Source organism: Piliocolobus tephrosceles, chromosome 5 (assembly GCF_002776525.5).
Source record: "Piliocolobus tephrosceles isolate RC106 chromosome 5, ASM277652v3, whole genome shotgun sequence".
Lineage (NCBI taxonomy): Eukaryota > Metazoa > Chordata > Mammalia > Primates > Cercopithecidae > Piliocolobus > Piliocolobus tephrosceles.
This window is the reverse complement of record NC_045438.1, coordinates 142936434-142950809: the sequence shown is the minus strand read 5'-3', so window position 1 is coordinate 142950809 and position 14376 is coordinate 142936434. Positions and strand designations below refer to the sequence as shown.

Here is a 14376-nt window from a genome sequence, read left to right as displayed (position 1 = left end):
TCAGCTCCACCCCCTGGACTCCATGGAAATGGAGAGGGGCTGGAGATCGAATGGGCACCAATGGCCAATGATTTAATCAGTCATGTCTACATAATGGGTCCTCCATAAAATGTCTAAACAGTAGTCTTCAGATAACTTTTGGGTTGATGAACTCATCAACATGCTGGGAGGGCTGTATACCTGGAGAGTGCCCCCGAAGCTCCCCCAGCTCCGTACTTCGCCCTATACATCTTCTGTTTGGCTACTCCTGAGCTGTATCTTTTATAATAAACCAGTAATCGTAAGTAAAATGCTTGGCTGAGTTCTGTAAGTCATTTTAGCAAATTATGGAACCCGAGAAAGGATTTATGGGAACCCCTTGAATTTAAGGCTTGTTAGAAGTACCAGTAACAACCTGGGACCTGTGACTGCCATCTGAATTGAGGATAGTCTGTTGAGACTGAGTCCTTCACTTTTGTGATCCGAGACAAACTCCAGGTAGACAGTGTCAGAATTGAATTGAATAGATTTGTAGGACACCCATTTAGTGTATGCAGAGAACTGGAGACTTGCCCGGTGTGGCAAACACCTACACTTTTGGTGACAGAAGTGTTGTAAGTAAAAGCAGCTCAGCTTTCATACCCCAGATGAAGAAATTAAGACACAAAGCAGGGCTGGGCGCAGCGGTATGTGCCTGTAATCCCAGCTACTCGGGAGGCTGAGACAGGAGAATCTCTTGAAGCCGGGAGGCAGAGGTTGCAGTGAGCCGAGATCATGTCATTGCACTCCAGCCTGGGAAACAAAAGCAAAACTCCATCTCAAAAAGAAAAAGAAAAAAGACATGAGGGGTTAATGTATTATTCCTGTGGTTTCAAAGCTGCTTAATGACAGAAGTGGTCAATGTGAAAGTCTGCTAATACCCAGTCTAGTGTTTTAGGGTTGCTATGACTCATTGAATAAAAATGAATGCCCATAGTCTGGACATCAGTTTATTAATCCGTGCAAAGAGCCTTTGACTGAGAAGAGATCCTTCTCATTCACTCTGCAATGGCTTTGATTGAAATATTTACTCAGTTATAAAGAGGTTTTTTTTTTTTAATTTCTCTTATAGTTGTTACCAAATTTATACCATGTTGGTGGTGCATCTTGGGCGGGAGCCAGTGGCTTATTATCCAGTCCAATTCAGGAGATCCTGGAATCAATGGCTGGAGAAGTTACAAGAGTAGTAGATGAACAACTAAAGGTTTGTGGGATTTGTTATTTGGGAAATGAAATTGTTAAGATTTAACTATGTGTGATAGCATTTTATTCCATAGCTATCTGTGTTTTATAGATTTGTATGTGTGCATGCTGCAAAGATGTACTTGTAGTAAAAATTGAATACTGTGTCTTTTGCAGCTTCATTATAAGTTTTGGAAAGACTTCTTACATAATCATTTTTGATGGTAAACCTCTAAATGTACCTAATAAATTATGGGTTGCCACTGATAAAGGAATGATTGATTTCTATTAAGGGAGTAGAAAGAGAAGTGTGCTTCAGGAAAAAATACCTTCTGTTATTAACATCTGATTTAGAGAATGGGAAAAAATGATGGTAAGTACATTTACATTACCTAGATAGTGCTTATGTGGGGAGTCTGCCACTGGATAAATAGATAATCTTGTAAGGAGCTGGTTGAAAGACTAGGAAAGGTATTTAAACGTAATTACAAGGTACTCAAAGTTGCAGAGACCTGCCTATAGATTCACTGAAAAAAAGGTAAAAAAAAAAAAAAAAAAAAAAAAAAGTTATTGAAATTTTAGGGGAATAGACTAATCTAAGACCAGCTTTTGCTTAAAGTAACTGCAAGAAACAGCTACAGTAGATAAATTTCACATTCAGAAAGTTTTCATCACTTCCAATCTGCCTATCAAGGCAGCCTGTAAAAACTGTGTCTGAATTTGTATAAGTATTTGGCCGGTTTTATTCTGAGAACACAATTACTGCAGCATATAGGGATTTGAAGTGCAACTCAGTAATAACTTTGCAGCATGTTAATTACTCCCTTTGAAAATTAAGTTAATGAAGGAGAAAATGTGGGGTTTTCTTTTTAAGGAGTTTAATCCCCTGTCTTCCTGTGCATATGATACAGAGAGACTCTGTGTGTCATTTTTATTTTATTTAATCATGGTTGTTTTTATTCCATCCTGAGCGGAGACAAATGGGCAGAAAAAGGAGTGGATGGTAGAGTTCTGCTAGACCATTTGTTAATTAATAGCACTTGTTTTATCCTCCATGAAGGATAACATATTTAAAACAAAATTGACTTTGTTGTTTATTTTTAACTGTAAAAACTGACTTACTCTTTGTGAAATGTTTGAACAATACTAATATGTAGGGAATAAAAGAAAGTGAAAAAATCCCCTGAGATCCCAGAGTATCTCTGTTAATATCTTAGTGAATTTCTAGACATTCTGTGCCTATATAAACAGTTTTTTATATAAGTGATCATACTATACATACTGATTGGTGACCTTATTCTGTTTGGTACAATGTCATGAATACAATTATAGATTGATGAATGATCATTTTTAATGGCTATGTGGTATTCCATTGCATAGATGTACCAGCATAATTTATTTTATAATTTCTGATTAATTTAGTTAGGGTAAATGTCTATAACTGACCCATTGTTGTGTCAAGTAGTATTATACTTTCATATGTATTCACACACTGCTATTCACTAGTGCAGGCAATTGCTGATTTTGCCATATCTTTAATAACGCTAAGTTTATCAACCTTTTAATATTTTTCAATGTAATGGGGAAAAAATTTTTCATTGTGTCTTTGTTTGTTTTTTGAGATGGTGTCTAGCTCTGTCACCCAGGCTGGAGTGCAGTGGCATGATCTCAGCTCACTGTAACCTCTGCCTCCTGGGTTCAAGCTATTCTCCCGTGTCAGCCTCCCAAGTAGTTGGGACTATAGGTGCCGGCCACCACGCCCGGCTAATTTTTGTATTTTTAGTAGAGACGGTTTTACCATATTAGCTAGACTGGTCTCAAACTCCTGACATCAGCTCAAGTGATCTGCCTGCCTCTGCCTCCCAAAGTGGTGGGATTATAGGCATGAGCCACCGCTCCCGGCCTCATTGTGTTTTTTGAATTTCTTCAATAACTTGGTGATGCATCAAGTAATTTCATCCCCCCTTTGTATTTCTTCTTCTGTAAATTATGTATTCATATCCATTGCCTAATTTGTTTCATTTGTAAGAACTTATTCCATACTTATTACAAATTTGTAAGTATTTGTAAGAGCTTATTCCATACTGAAGATTGGCCAGAATTTAAATGGGCATGAAACGTTTGTAACAGGACCTTTCCTATCAAACAGCTTCAAAATTGTCATTTCAACTGGTCTAAACGACAAACCACCCCTTATATCTTTAGTGTTCATTTTCTTCTCATTGCATGGAATTGTTGAAATGGATTCTTGCCAGTCTCTTTCTTAGGAGGGAGCAGAAGGAAAATATCTGAAGTATAACTATATGTATTTTTAAAAGCCTAAAATAATATAAATATATTTAGGATTCAAAATATTTTCTGTAAATAGGCATTTCCTACTTTTTTTTGAGGCTGATTTCTCTGACCCCTCTGTAAACATCCCTAGTGTTCTCCATTCATCATCGCCTCCTTGTTTGCAAATATCGTAGCATGCTTTTCTCTCATTCTCACTATTTCGAAGGTCCCAGGCCTCCAAATGGCCTTTTCCCCACCTTTTCCTGTTCCCTACTCCCTTGTTTTTATTATTCTCCATCCTTCTGAGTTTCAAGTTTCTTCTCCTTTGGAGATGTCTGGAATGAAGCAGAGAAAACCCTCAACCAAAACATCTTAATTAAATGTATTTTAAAATGTTCTTTTAACTGGGTGCACATTTCAGTTTTGATACTACTAATGGACTTCCTTATATTTCCTTCCAGTTTACATGACAAGTGGACAACCTCTTACTATTTTTTAAAAAATACCATTTGTCTATTTATAGAAACTTCCAATGCATTGATTTTCTTAAAATTATGTAGGCAAAGTGTATTTTTAATATAACCAGTGTTCAGTTTTAAATTAAACTATTGTGTCTCTTATTGAATTCACTACTACTATCAAATTTTCCTAGTTAAAAAGTTTCCTTTTTCTATTTCCCACATTCTCTAAAATTAACATGTTAAACTCGCAAGAGCTAAAGTCGATGGATTATCTTGTTTAAAAGTTATTTTGTAAAAATAGTTTTTATTATAGGAAGTGGTAGATTAAAAAAAGGAAGCCAACAGGCCTAGATTTGTGTACTGGGTTTCCTGCTATGTGCTCTAAGCAAGTTGCCTAACTTTTTTGGACCACGTTTCCTTCTGCAAGATTATCTTGGCCTCATGATAATCAGGGGGATTTATTCCAGCTCTAATATTTGATCATCCTGTACTATGGCCAGTCATAGACATTTTGAACATTGAATGAGAATTAGTTCAAATAACTCTTTAAGCCATCTTTCCAAAGTATTATTTCAGAAAGCAAAATAAATGGCCAGATAAGCCAGCCTTCTTACTATACTTCCTGGAGGAGAATAAAGCAGTAAGTCTGGAGAAATTTCTTCTTTGAAGGAGATGATGTTTTCTCTAAACTGGCCTGTTTTAGGTATTTCAGAATGACAACAGTTCCCTGTTTTCCCTCTTTTGATCCTAACATTCATTCCTGGAGTAGTAGATGAACAAGGGGGAATCGAATGTTTTAACATAAGGAAACATTCATTTCTCCCTTCTGGACTTAAAGTCTAGAGTATTTGTGTTGGCCTAGGAAATTCTTAATTTCATTCAGGGCTTAAATGGTAAAATACTTGACTGGTAAATTTCAGCTTTACTTAGGATATGAGGCCTGAGGGGTTTAGGTGGCATTTTGTCAACTATTAACTCAGTTTGGCCAGAAGAGTTCTCTGAGTTTTCTTCTTTCTAGACTTTATATTTTCCAAAGCAAAAGAAAGGAAGATTTCAGGACATTTTAGTATGGAAGTTGTATTTGCTGGTAATGAATTACAAGTCATTGGCTCACTGCAAGAATATAAGAGCATAGCTACCAAGTTAAGGATATTAATCCAATTTATTTTGCAAATATTAAACAGGTTTCCTAAGTACCATTAGTTATTTTTACAGTTAAGAAATATAGACCCTCATAACTGTCATTAGAGATATTTTCATGTTTCAAAAACAGGGCCTGTTCACTGCAAGTTGTCTGAAGGTAGTAAAACAGGGAGACTAACAAAATGAAGACTATATTAAAAAAGTTAGGAAATATGGATAGAATGAGAAATTTAACATAAGCCTAATTTAGATTTTCCCCCAAAAAAGAAAACAGAGACTAGGGGAAGGCAACATTTGAAGAGATGACAGCTGAGCATTTCAGAGATGAATTAAAGACCAGAATCTTCTGATGCAGGAAGCGCAGTGAAACCTAAAGCAGAATAGATAAAAGCAAATTTGCATCTAGAATCATTGCAATAAAAAGTGAAGAGTGCTGAAGCTAAAGATCTTGAAAGGAGGCTGGAGTTGGTGGTTGGGGGCAGGCAGGGAGAGGCTCTTTTTTTATTACTTAAAAAAAGATCAGTATTAAGACTGACAGCTCACTTCTCAATAGTTAATGGAATCCAAAAGACAATGAAATAGTATCTTTAAACTTTAGAGAGTACATAACATATCAATCTAGAATTATATACTCAATGGACCTAGTTTTTACAAATGAAGGTGAGAGCATTTTCATCACTTCAAAAACTGAGATCATTTACTGTCACTGGACTACACACACACACACACACACCAAACACTAAAGGATATACTTTAGGACAAAGAAGAATTATCTAAAAATGTAGTCTGAGCTACAATTGTGAAAGACTAATGAGCCGGGAAGGTCCAAATATGAGGAAATGGTAACATTGCATGAAACAATGACATTAATGTCTAACATGCTGTAAAATTTTAAAAAGCAAATACTGAAAGTGAGTGTATAAGTTAGTAGAAAGTCAGTTAAAGCAATCCAATGTCTTAGTTTTATTCTGAAGAAGTGTTAAGAATTCAGCATTAGAACTGCATTGTCCAATGTGTTACGCATTAACCACATGTAGCCATTAAAATTACAATTAAACAAAATTTAAAATTCAGTTTCTCAGTTGCACTATGTACATTTCAAGAGCTCAGTAGCCACATGTGGCTGTTGCCTCCCTTATTGGACAGCACAGATATTCCTATCATCTCAAAGTTCTATTGGACTGTGTTGCTTTACACATGAAGTAAAATATGCATGTTAAAATTCCTAGTATAATCACTAAAACAGAGGCACTAAACTAGAAGTTATGCTGCATTTCTAGAAGAGCATTAGGAAATATTGGGTTATTTTTGGTGTCATAGTGACTGACATGGGCAGGTGACAGTGATCCTAAATATCATACAAGGTTGAGTTCCAAGCCAGAAGAATTGATCCCACCCAAATGGCCATAGAATAAGTATCAGCAGAGAGAAACAGGTCTGTGAATAATGACAAATGGTCCAGTTTTCCAGAAATATGTAACAATTTCAAGTGTGTAAGCATCTAATCATATGGCTTCGTATATAAATGAATGAATAAGTGGACAAAATTACAAAGAAAAATGGACAAATTTGCCATTGTGGTAGAGATCTTTTAAAATAACTGCCCATAACTGATAGATCAAGTAAAACGATGATGAAGATTTGAACAACGGAAATCTCAATTGCAATCTAATGCAACTATTCAATCAGTGCACAACAAAAGGAGAATGTGAAATTTTTTTCAGGTGTCCGAAGGATATTTATGAAAAATGCCCATGAAGTCATTAAGGTCATCTGCACAATTTCAGAGACCATATTTTCTCGTCTCAATTCAAATAAGTTAGAAATTAATAACAAAAGATAGCTAAAAAAAAAAGACCCCACATGTTTATAAATTTAAAAATTACTTCTAACTCATGGGTCAAAGAGGAGGACATAATTTAAATCAGAGGATATAAGGAATTGAACAGTAGTGTAAATAGTAACATAAGAACCTGTAGGAGGCAACTAAACCAGTACTTAGGGTGAAATACATAATTTTAAGTACCAGTATTGGAAGTGAGGAGAGGCTGAAAACTAATGAGCTGTTAATGGATAACTTAAAAAGTTAGCAGTGAGGGTCATGATGCCTACATGCTTTCAGGTGTTTCGGAGAGAGGGAGGAACAAATATTGCAAATTATTAGCAACTGGTCAATTTTAAGAGTTAGGGTAATAGATGTTTTTCGTCCTATTTTTTCTAATTTTTGCTAGGTCTAGATTTTTTTTTTTTTTTTAATGGGGGAAATACTTCCTTTAAAGTCAGGAATAAGGCAAAGATGTTTATTATCATCACTTCTATTCAGCTTTATACTGAAGGTCTTAGCCAGTGCAATATGATAAGCAAAAGAAATGAGAAATGTAAGAATTAAAAAGGTAGAAAAATTATCAGAATTTGCAGATTTTATGATGTCCTACATAGAAAACCCAAAAGAATCTGCAGGTAAGTTATTGAATTTGTATGACAAGGTTTCTAGATGTAGAACAATACGTAAAAAATGAGGCCAGGCACGATGGCTCACACCTGTAATCCCAGCACTTTGGGAAGCTGAGGCTGGAAGATCATTTGAGCCAAGGAGTTTGAGGCCAGCCTGGACAACACAGTGAGACCTCATCTCTACAAAAATTTTAAAAATTAGCTAGACATGGTGGCCCGTGCCTGTAGTCCCAGCAGGGTGGGAGTGAGCTATGATTACACCACTGCACTCCAGCCTGGGTGGCAGAATGAGATCCTGTCTCTAAATAAATAAATAAATAAATATTGTGTTTCTATATGTCAGCAACAACTAGTTAGAAAACGTCATTAAAAATAGTCACCATTTAAAATAGTAACAGAGAGCCTGGTATGGTGGCTCATGTTTGTAATCCCAACACTTTGGGAAGCTGAGGCAGGTGGATCACCTGAGGTCAGGAGTTCGAGACCTGCCTGGCCAATATGGCAAAACCCCATCTCTACTAAAAAAATACAAAAAAAAAAAAAAAAAAAATAGCCGGATGTGGTGGCAGGTGCTTGTAATCCCAGCTACTCAGGCGGCTGAGGCAGAAGAATAGCTTGAACCTGGGAGATGTAGGTTGCAGTGAGCCGAGATCACGCCACCACTGCACTCCAGCCTGAGTGACAGAGTGAGACTCCATCTCAGAATAATGATAATAATAATAATAAAATAGTAACCGAAAATCTAAAGTACCTAGGAAATAAATCACACAAAAATCTCTAACACCTCAATGGAGAAAGTTTATTGAGAGACTTTAAAGAAATTCTAAAATAAAAATATGTGTCATATTTGTGGGTAGGAAAAGTCACTGTTACAGATGTCAGTTTTTCTCCAACTTTATCTGTTATTTGACAGTTCTAATAGACATTCCAGTAGATTTTTAATAGAACTTGACAAAGTTGATTCTAAACATATGGAAAAGCAGTGCTCGAAAATAGCCCAAACACATATAAAGAACAAGAAGGTTAGTAGTCTTGTTCTACTACATGTTAAGACTTAGGATAATTAGGACAATATGCAGAGGTAGATGAATCAAAAAAAAAAACAGATCCCAGAAATAGACCCATACATGTATTCAGATGTTAGAAATGACAGAGGTAGCACTGAAGTTTAGTACAGAAAAGATGGACTATATAGTACCCATACTTAGTGAGTCCTTGGGCATGTAATACTTTTTAATATGTTCCTTAGTGATTGTTTTAAGAAGTGTGCCAGGCTTTGGGGATGTAAGGTGGGACTTCACAATTGTCATCAGGTTCTAACTCTGTATCTAGAGTCTGATGACTCTAGCTCTCTGTGAAGTTCCAGAATTCTATTAAAATTGTATATAAATTATTCTGGATGAGTGTTCATCAGATCCTCAAAGGAGTGTCTTGACCCAAAAATGGGTAAAAGTCACTAACTTCTTGAACATTTTATTTTATTTTATTTTATTTTTGATTACTGAGGTTCCCACTGTATGGCATCAAGAAAGAGAGCATGTCATCAAATACAGCTTGGAGTGTGAAGAGAGTAGGGGAAGAAAGAAAATATTCTCAGAGAAAAATATTGAACTGAGTACAGAGGAGTACAGATGTTTTATTCTGGCCCAGAGGGGGAAATGGAGGAATCTAGGTCAAGAAAACAGTGTGTATAAAGCATGGAAACAGAGCCTGGATCATATGGGGAACTACAACCATAATTGGATTATGACTAGTTATAAAGGAAATGGAGAGATATGTCATGAAATGAGGCTGGCAAGCTCAGCATCTACCAGATACTTCAGGGATTTTTATTCTGTGCTAAAGAATAATAATCATTTTGACGTATTTCCACCTTTCAGGAAATATCTAGGAATAAATTTAGCATGTTTTGGAGATAGTTGTGGTGGAAGGGGTTGGGGTAGGTAGAGTCTAGTAAGACTTGCAAATTTCTCACGTAGTTTGATACCATTTTTCACAGTAAAGAACTTAGCGAGAAAACCTGATTTTGCTGTTGTAGTTGTTATTGTTTGAGTGGGGAAGGGAGGACAACACATTGCAGTTGAACTTTCCATGGCAGAATATTCAGGTGGAAAAGTTCCCTAGGCTTTATTGTGTATGTATCATATGTATTATATAGGTGATTGTAGATAAGCATTTGGTTGAGACTCACTAGAATATAAGTAACACTCTGAAGCCATGGGAAGGATGGATGTTGAACAGGGTCTGGTGTGCAGAGGTCCATGGGGCATGAGGGAGAGGCTGCAGTCCACTCTCATCTTCCTCCCAGTCCTGCCACTGCGAAGTTCACCCTGGCAGCCCTAGATAACTGTTTACTTAAGAGAACAAGGGAACAAACTTATAAGTAACAAAGCAGAAATGAAAGGCACATTCTTTTGGCTGCTGATCAGGGCCATTAAATGAGGATGGGTAGAATAGAAAACAAGAGTAGGAAACAGAAGTCCTGAGTCCCCATCTCACCAACTCCAGTGACCAGCTGAGCAACCTTGAGCAAGTCAGTTACATCCTGTGAGCCCCAGTTCCCTCATCTAAAGTCTACCTTTAGTTGTGTGGATCAAAGGAAATCCTGGATGAAGTTACTTTTAAAGTGGTGTCTTGTACTGTTGGGATAAAGGTGGTGGTAAGAAACTAACTGCAGAATATTTGCTGGATTAATTAAATGCCTAAGACAGGCTAAAATTCCTTTTTATAGGGTCAAAGTTATGTGTTCATGGAGCAGAAAGAGACCTTATATAATTTTATAGATGAAAATGCAGAGATCTGCAGATTATTCACTTAATACTACTCACTTAACATTCCACAGAAATTTCATGTCAGAGTTTACATTGGAAGCCAGGCTTCTTCCCTTTAGGTATGGAGTTCATTCAAACTGAATTAGCACTGTCATGCAGGGAGACCTTTCGGAAAGTAACTGATATGTTGAAGAACATGACAGAATTAAAACAGAGTATTGATTCCTGAAGTTGGTCGTGTCAGGAGTGCTGGACTATTACTCCATGTAGAACAGAATGTGTTTATTTCAGTGTCAAAGAGGAAACTAATTTGCCTTAAACTGACTTACTTGCATCTCTTGCAGATGATTGGTATAGGAGCTTTCTTGGAAAATATAGTACTTCAGTGATTATTCAACCAGAGTTATAATGGGGACACACCACTGTCAAAATAGGAAGGGCTTTTGGAAACTTCTCAAACAGCTGCCTCCCTCCTCTCTTCCCCTGGTTTTCCACATGATCCTTGTAAACAGCGTGCTACTCTGCTGCTCATACTGCAGTGCAATGAGAAATTTTACTGGTGGGTTGTGCTTTGCATTTTAATATGTGAGCAGATAAACCACTGTACTAGTCTTTCGATAATAGTGTTTCATTGGTCCTTATTCACACTGGACCAGTTAATAGGATCCAAGCCTCACTTTCAAAAACTGGGTTTCTTGTCATTAAGAACGGTCTTTGAAATCAGATTAATAGTAATGTCTGTGATATATTGAGCTTTTAATATCTGTGATATACTGAGCTCTTATTGTGTGCTAGACACTCTATGGAACACATTACACATGTAATATTATTTATCCTCAATAATCCTATAAGGTGAGAACGTTTTTATTGTCATTTTATGGGCAAGGAAAGTAAAATGGAGAGATCAGTAACTTTGTCCAATGTCACTCAGCTAGATTTCAAATTTAGATCTGACCTACGCTGATGCCCTTTCCACACTTTCCAACCGTATCACCCATCTCAGACAAATCATTTAACTTCCCTTAGCTCACATTCTTCAACTGTAAAATGGTGATCACATGAATAACTGCCCTTCCCATCTTTACAGATGTTGGAAGGATAAAATGTGCAGAACATTTTTCAAACTCTAAAGTGCTATATGAATATCTTTCAACTGTTATTATTAATGCTGTCTATAAAGTGCTGTTGATGTTTTTGTCTGTTATTTTTCATATTGTTTATTGTTGTTATAATAATTAATATCTTACCTAACACTAAAGCTTTTCTTTTAAAAGAGTAAAATTGGCAGTAGTTTCTGTGATTTTTCTGCTACTGCTGTTTTGATAGGGCAATTGAATGGTTCACCCTAATTTGGGGTTTCTGTGATTTGCAGAATCTCAGAAGCATTCAAATATGATATATTTGCTAGGGTTGCCTGTGACTTTATTTTCTAGTACCAGGGAAAACAATTTCTTGTGGTAAGGGGGTGTATAAAGGCTTGATGTTTGTATATTTTAATCTTCTCCTTAATGGCTTTGTGTTAAATACAGCTGACACGCCATAACACTTCAGATGCCAGCGTGAAGCTTGCTTGGTTCTGCCAAGTGTCCGATTTAAAGTGATTACCAGAGATCAATGATCATCCGACAGTCACAAGTCACCCCGGGGCAGCTCAGAATTCTTGGTTGTGCTCTGGGACTCTGTCGTGCTCCTGTTCACTTAGGGCTCCGTATCATATATTACCACCTTTCAGTTTTATGGCGGGCGTCTCTGGTGCAGTGTCATCATCTCTTCCCTTCATTTGTGCTGCATTGCAGGCGTTGCTTGAGTCCATGGTTGATGCTGCTGAGAATCTTTGTCCCAATGTGATGAAAAAAGCCCACATTCGACAAGACTTGATTCATGCCAGCACCGAAAAGATTTCTATTCCACGTACCTTTGTTAAAAATGTCCTGTTGGAGCAGTCTGGAATTGATATCCTTAACAAAATTAGGTAGGTTTATAATGTTAATAAACCTAGGAGCTGCAATTTCTGTAAATGCAGTTGAGGCAGCTGTAAAGAGGGTTATTGTTGGCTGTATCCATATATAATGTGTTTAGGCATGTTTAATAGGCAGAAACTGTATATAAATATAACTGTGCATAAATGCATAGGTTTTATACATTTCCAAAATAAGATGATCACGTAAATGCCTGCATTACTTAAGGTCATAGAATTATCTGCTCTGTTTAAGGGTTTTATATTTAAGAGGGGGTACATGTTTGTAATCCCTGTTTTCTGTTTCTGAAGTTTATCTTTCACCTTTATAAGTCACTAGCTTGAAGATTGAGATCAGTTTGCTTTTTACCACCATAAACTGTGAACAGATGCACAGCCTATAAATAGGCAGAGGCCCACTTTGACCTTACCATATTTTCCTTCTTGATTATTTTGGTGGGTCTGTAATACTATGTGTGTATTAATGGTGTCTTTGCAGTGTTTACCTAGATTTCTGTTTGAAAAAGTTTGAAAAATATGACAAGATATAAATATTTAGAAGCTGTGATTACTGGCAAACTTTTCTGAATTTTTACATAGAGACTCTTGGTCCATCACCAATATTACATTACAGCTCAGCTAATTCTCATAATGTTTCTTAGTTGGGGAATCAGATAACTAAAAACTAAGTTCAGAAACATTTTTTAATTTTCCATTTTAACCATTTTTGAATATTGATAAAGATATTTAGATGTAGCAGAAATAATAGCTCCTGTCTATAGAGCTGGGGGTGGTACTAACACACAATGATATAGCTAAGTGACAATCCATGAGAAAAATGAGTCAAAAACAAAACAAGCCCCAAATTATATTGTCGTTAACTAGATATCAAAGGCTGATGACTTTAAATCCAGATTATAGAACTTTGAGGATTTAGAAATTCTGCAGTAACAGAATAATCTCAGGCCTTGTTTTTGTTTGTTTGTTTGTTTGTTTTGTTTAACTAAAGCCCCTAAATCCTACTCAGCTGAATTGTAAGGCAATTGGAAGGACTTGAGAAATTTTAGAAAAGACTTATAGAGGGTTTATAGGACCCCATAGATCAGTGACCTTATAAACTCTAGCCCTTCACTAGGTGTGCTTACATTTTCTTATAACCGGTTGTTTCAGAATTTTTTTTGTTGGAGATGCCTAAACATTAAGGAGAAAATAATATGTTGACTACTATTCTTTCATAATAATGGTTTCAGCCACAAATAGATCCTGTTCTGATAGCTTTACTTGAGTATCAAATTCTGTCAAATATGATCATTTCCTTTGAAAACAGGCAGATTCTGAAAGTTGAACAGCAGTATAGAACACACATCAATGAATCAATTTTATGTCCATTAACTCCTTCCTTGGCTTTTTATAATGCATTATACTGAACATTGATAGAAGGAAAATATTCACATCTACACATGCATGTATGTATACATTCATATAATATGCACGTTTGCATGGGCAGGTTAAGTTGACTCTTTTCCTCTAAAAGCTTTGCAGACTGGAAGCTTAACCAGTAAGGAAGCACAGTATCCAATAGCAAAATGATAGAACGATCCTGAGATATTAAAAAATAATTGCATTTTTAAGACTCTATCTTTTTTGGTGCTACAATTTGAAATAGATAAACCACTCCTACCCACTTTCGGAGAGAAGGAGAAGCTATTGAACCTATACTTTTATGAGGAAGTATAATTTCTAAACATGCCTAAAAAGAATCAGAGGAAGTACTTAAAATTAGATTTTCAGGTCCCTCTGAGAGTTTGGAGTGGGACCAGTAACCTGTATTTTTAATATGAGACCTGGGTGAATCTTGTATCAGTAGACACCTCTGGGGAATAGGAAAGTATCAGATAAAGCAAATAGCTAGTGATACCTTGTTTCAGGGGCAGAAATTAAACGTATTTTTTATCTTTAGCTTAAGATAATTTTTACTGTAAGTAAAGAGTACTTCTATTCAAAAATCTACCTGGGCAGCGAAATTTCCATGCAAATTATTGCCTTTAGGTTGGCAAGATTTTTTCCGTGTTACACGAATATCTTTTCAATGTTAGCTTATGAGACAATGTTGGAA

General features: G+C 36.3%; 1 protein-coding gene across 1 annotated transcript in view; it reads left to right on the top strand.

Annotated features, from left to right (window-relative positions):
• CARMIL1 (capping protein regulator and myosin 1 linker 1) overlaps positions 1 to 14376 on the top strand; it is a 341373-nt gene that overhangs the window by 260727 nt on the left and 66270 nt on the right. Inside the window, exons 26-27 of the mRNA XM_023209724.3 lie at positions 1091 to 1222; positions 12100 to 12275. Coding sequence (XP_023065492.1) covers positions 1091 to 1222; positions 12100 to 12275 — 308 coding nt within the window. The remainder of the gene's footprint in view (positions 1 to 1090; positions 1223 to 12099; positions 12276 to 14376) is intronic.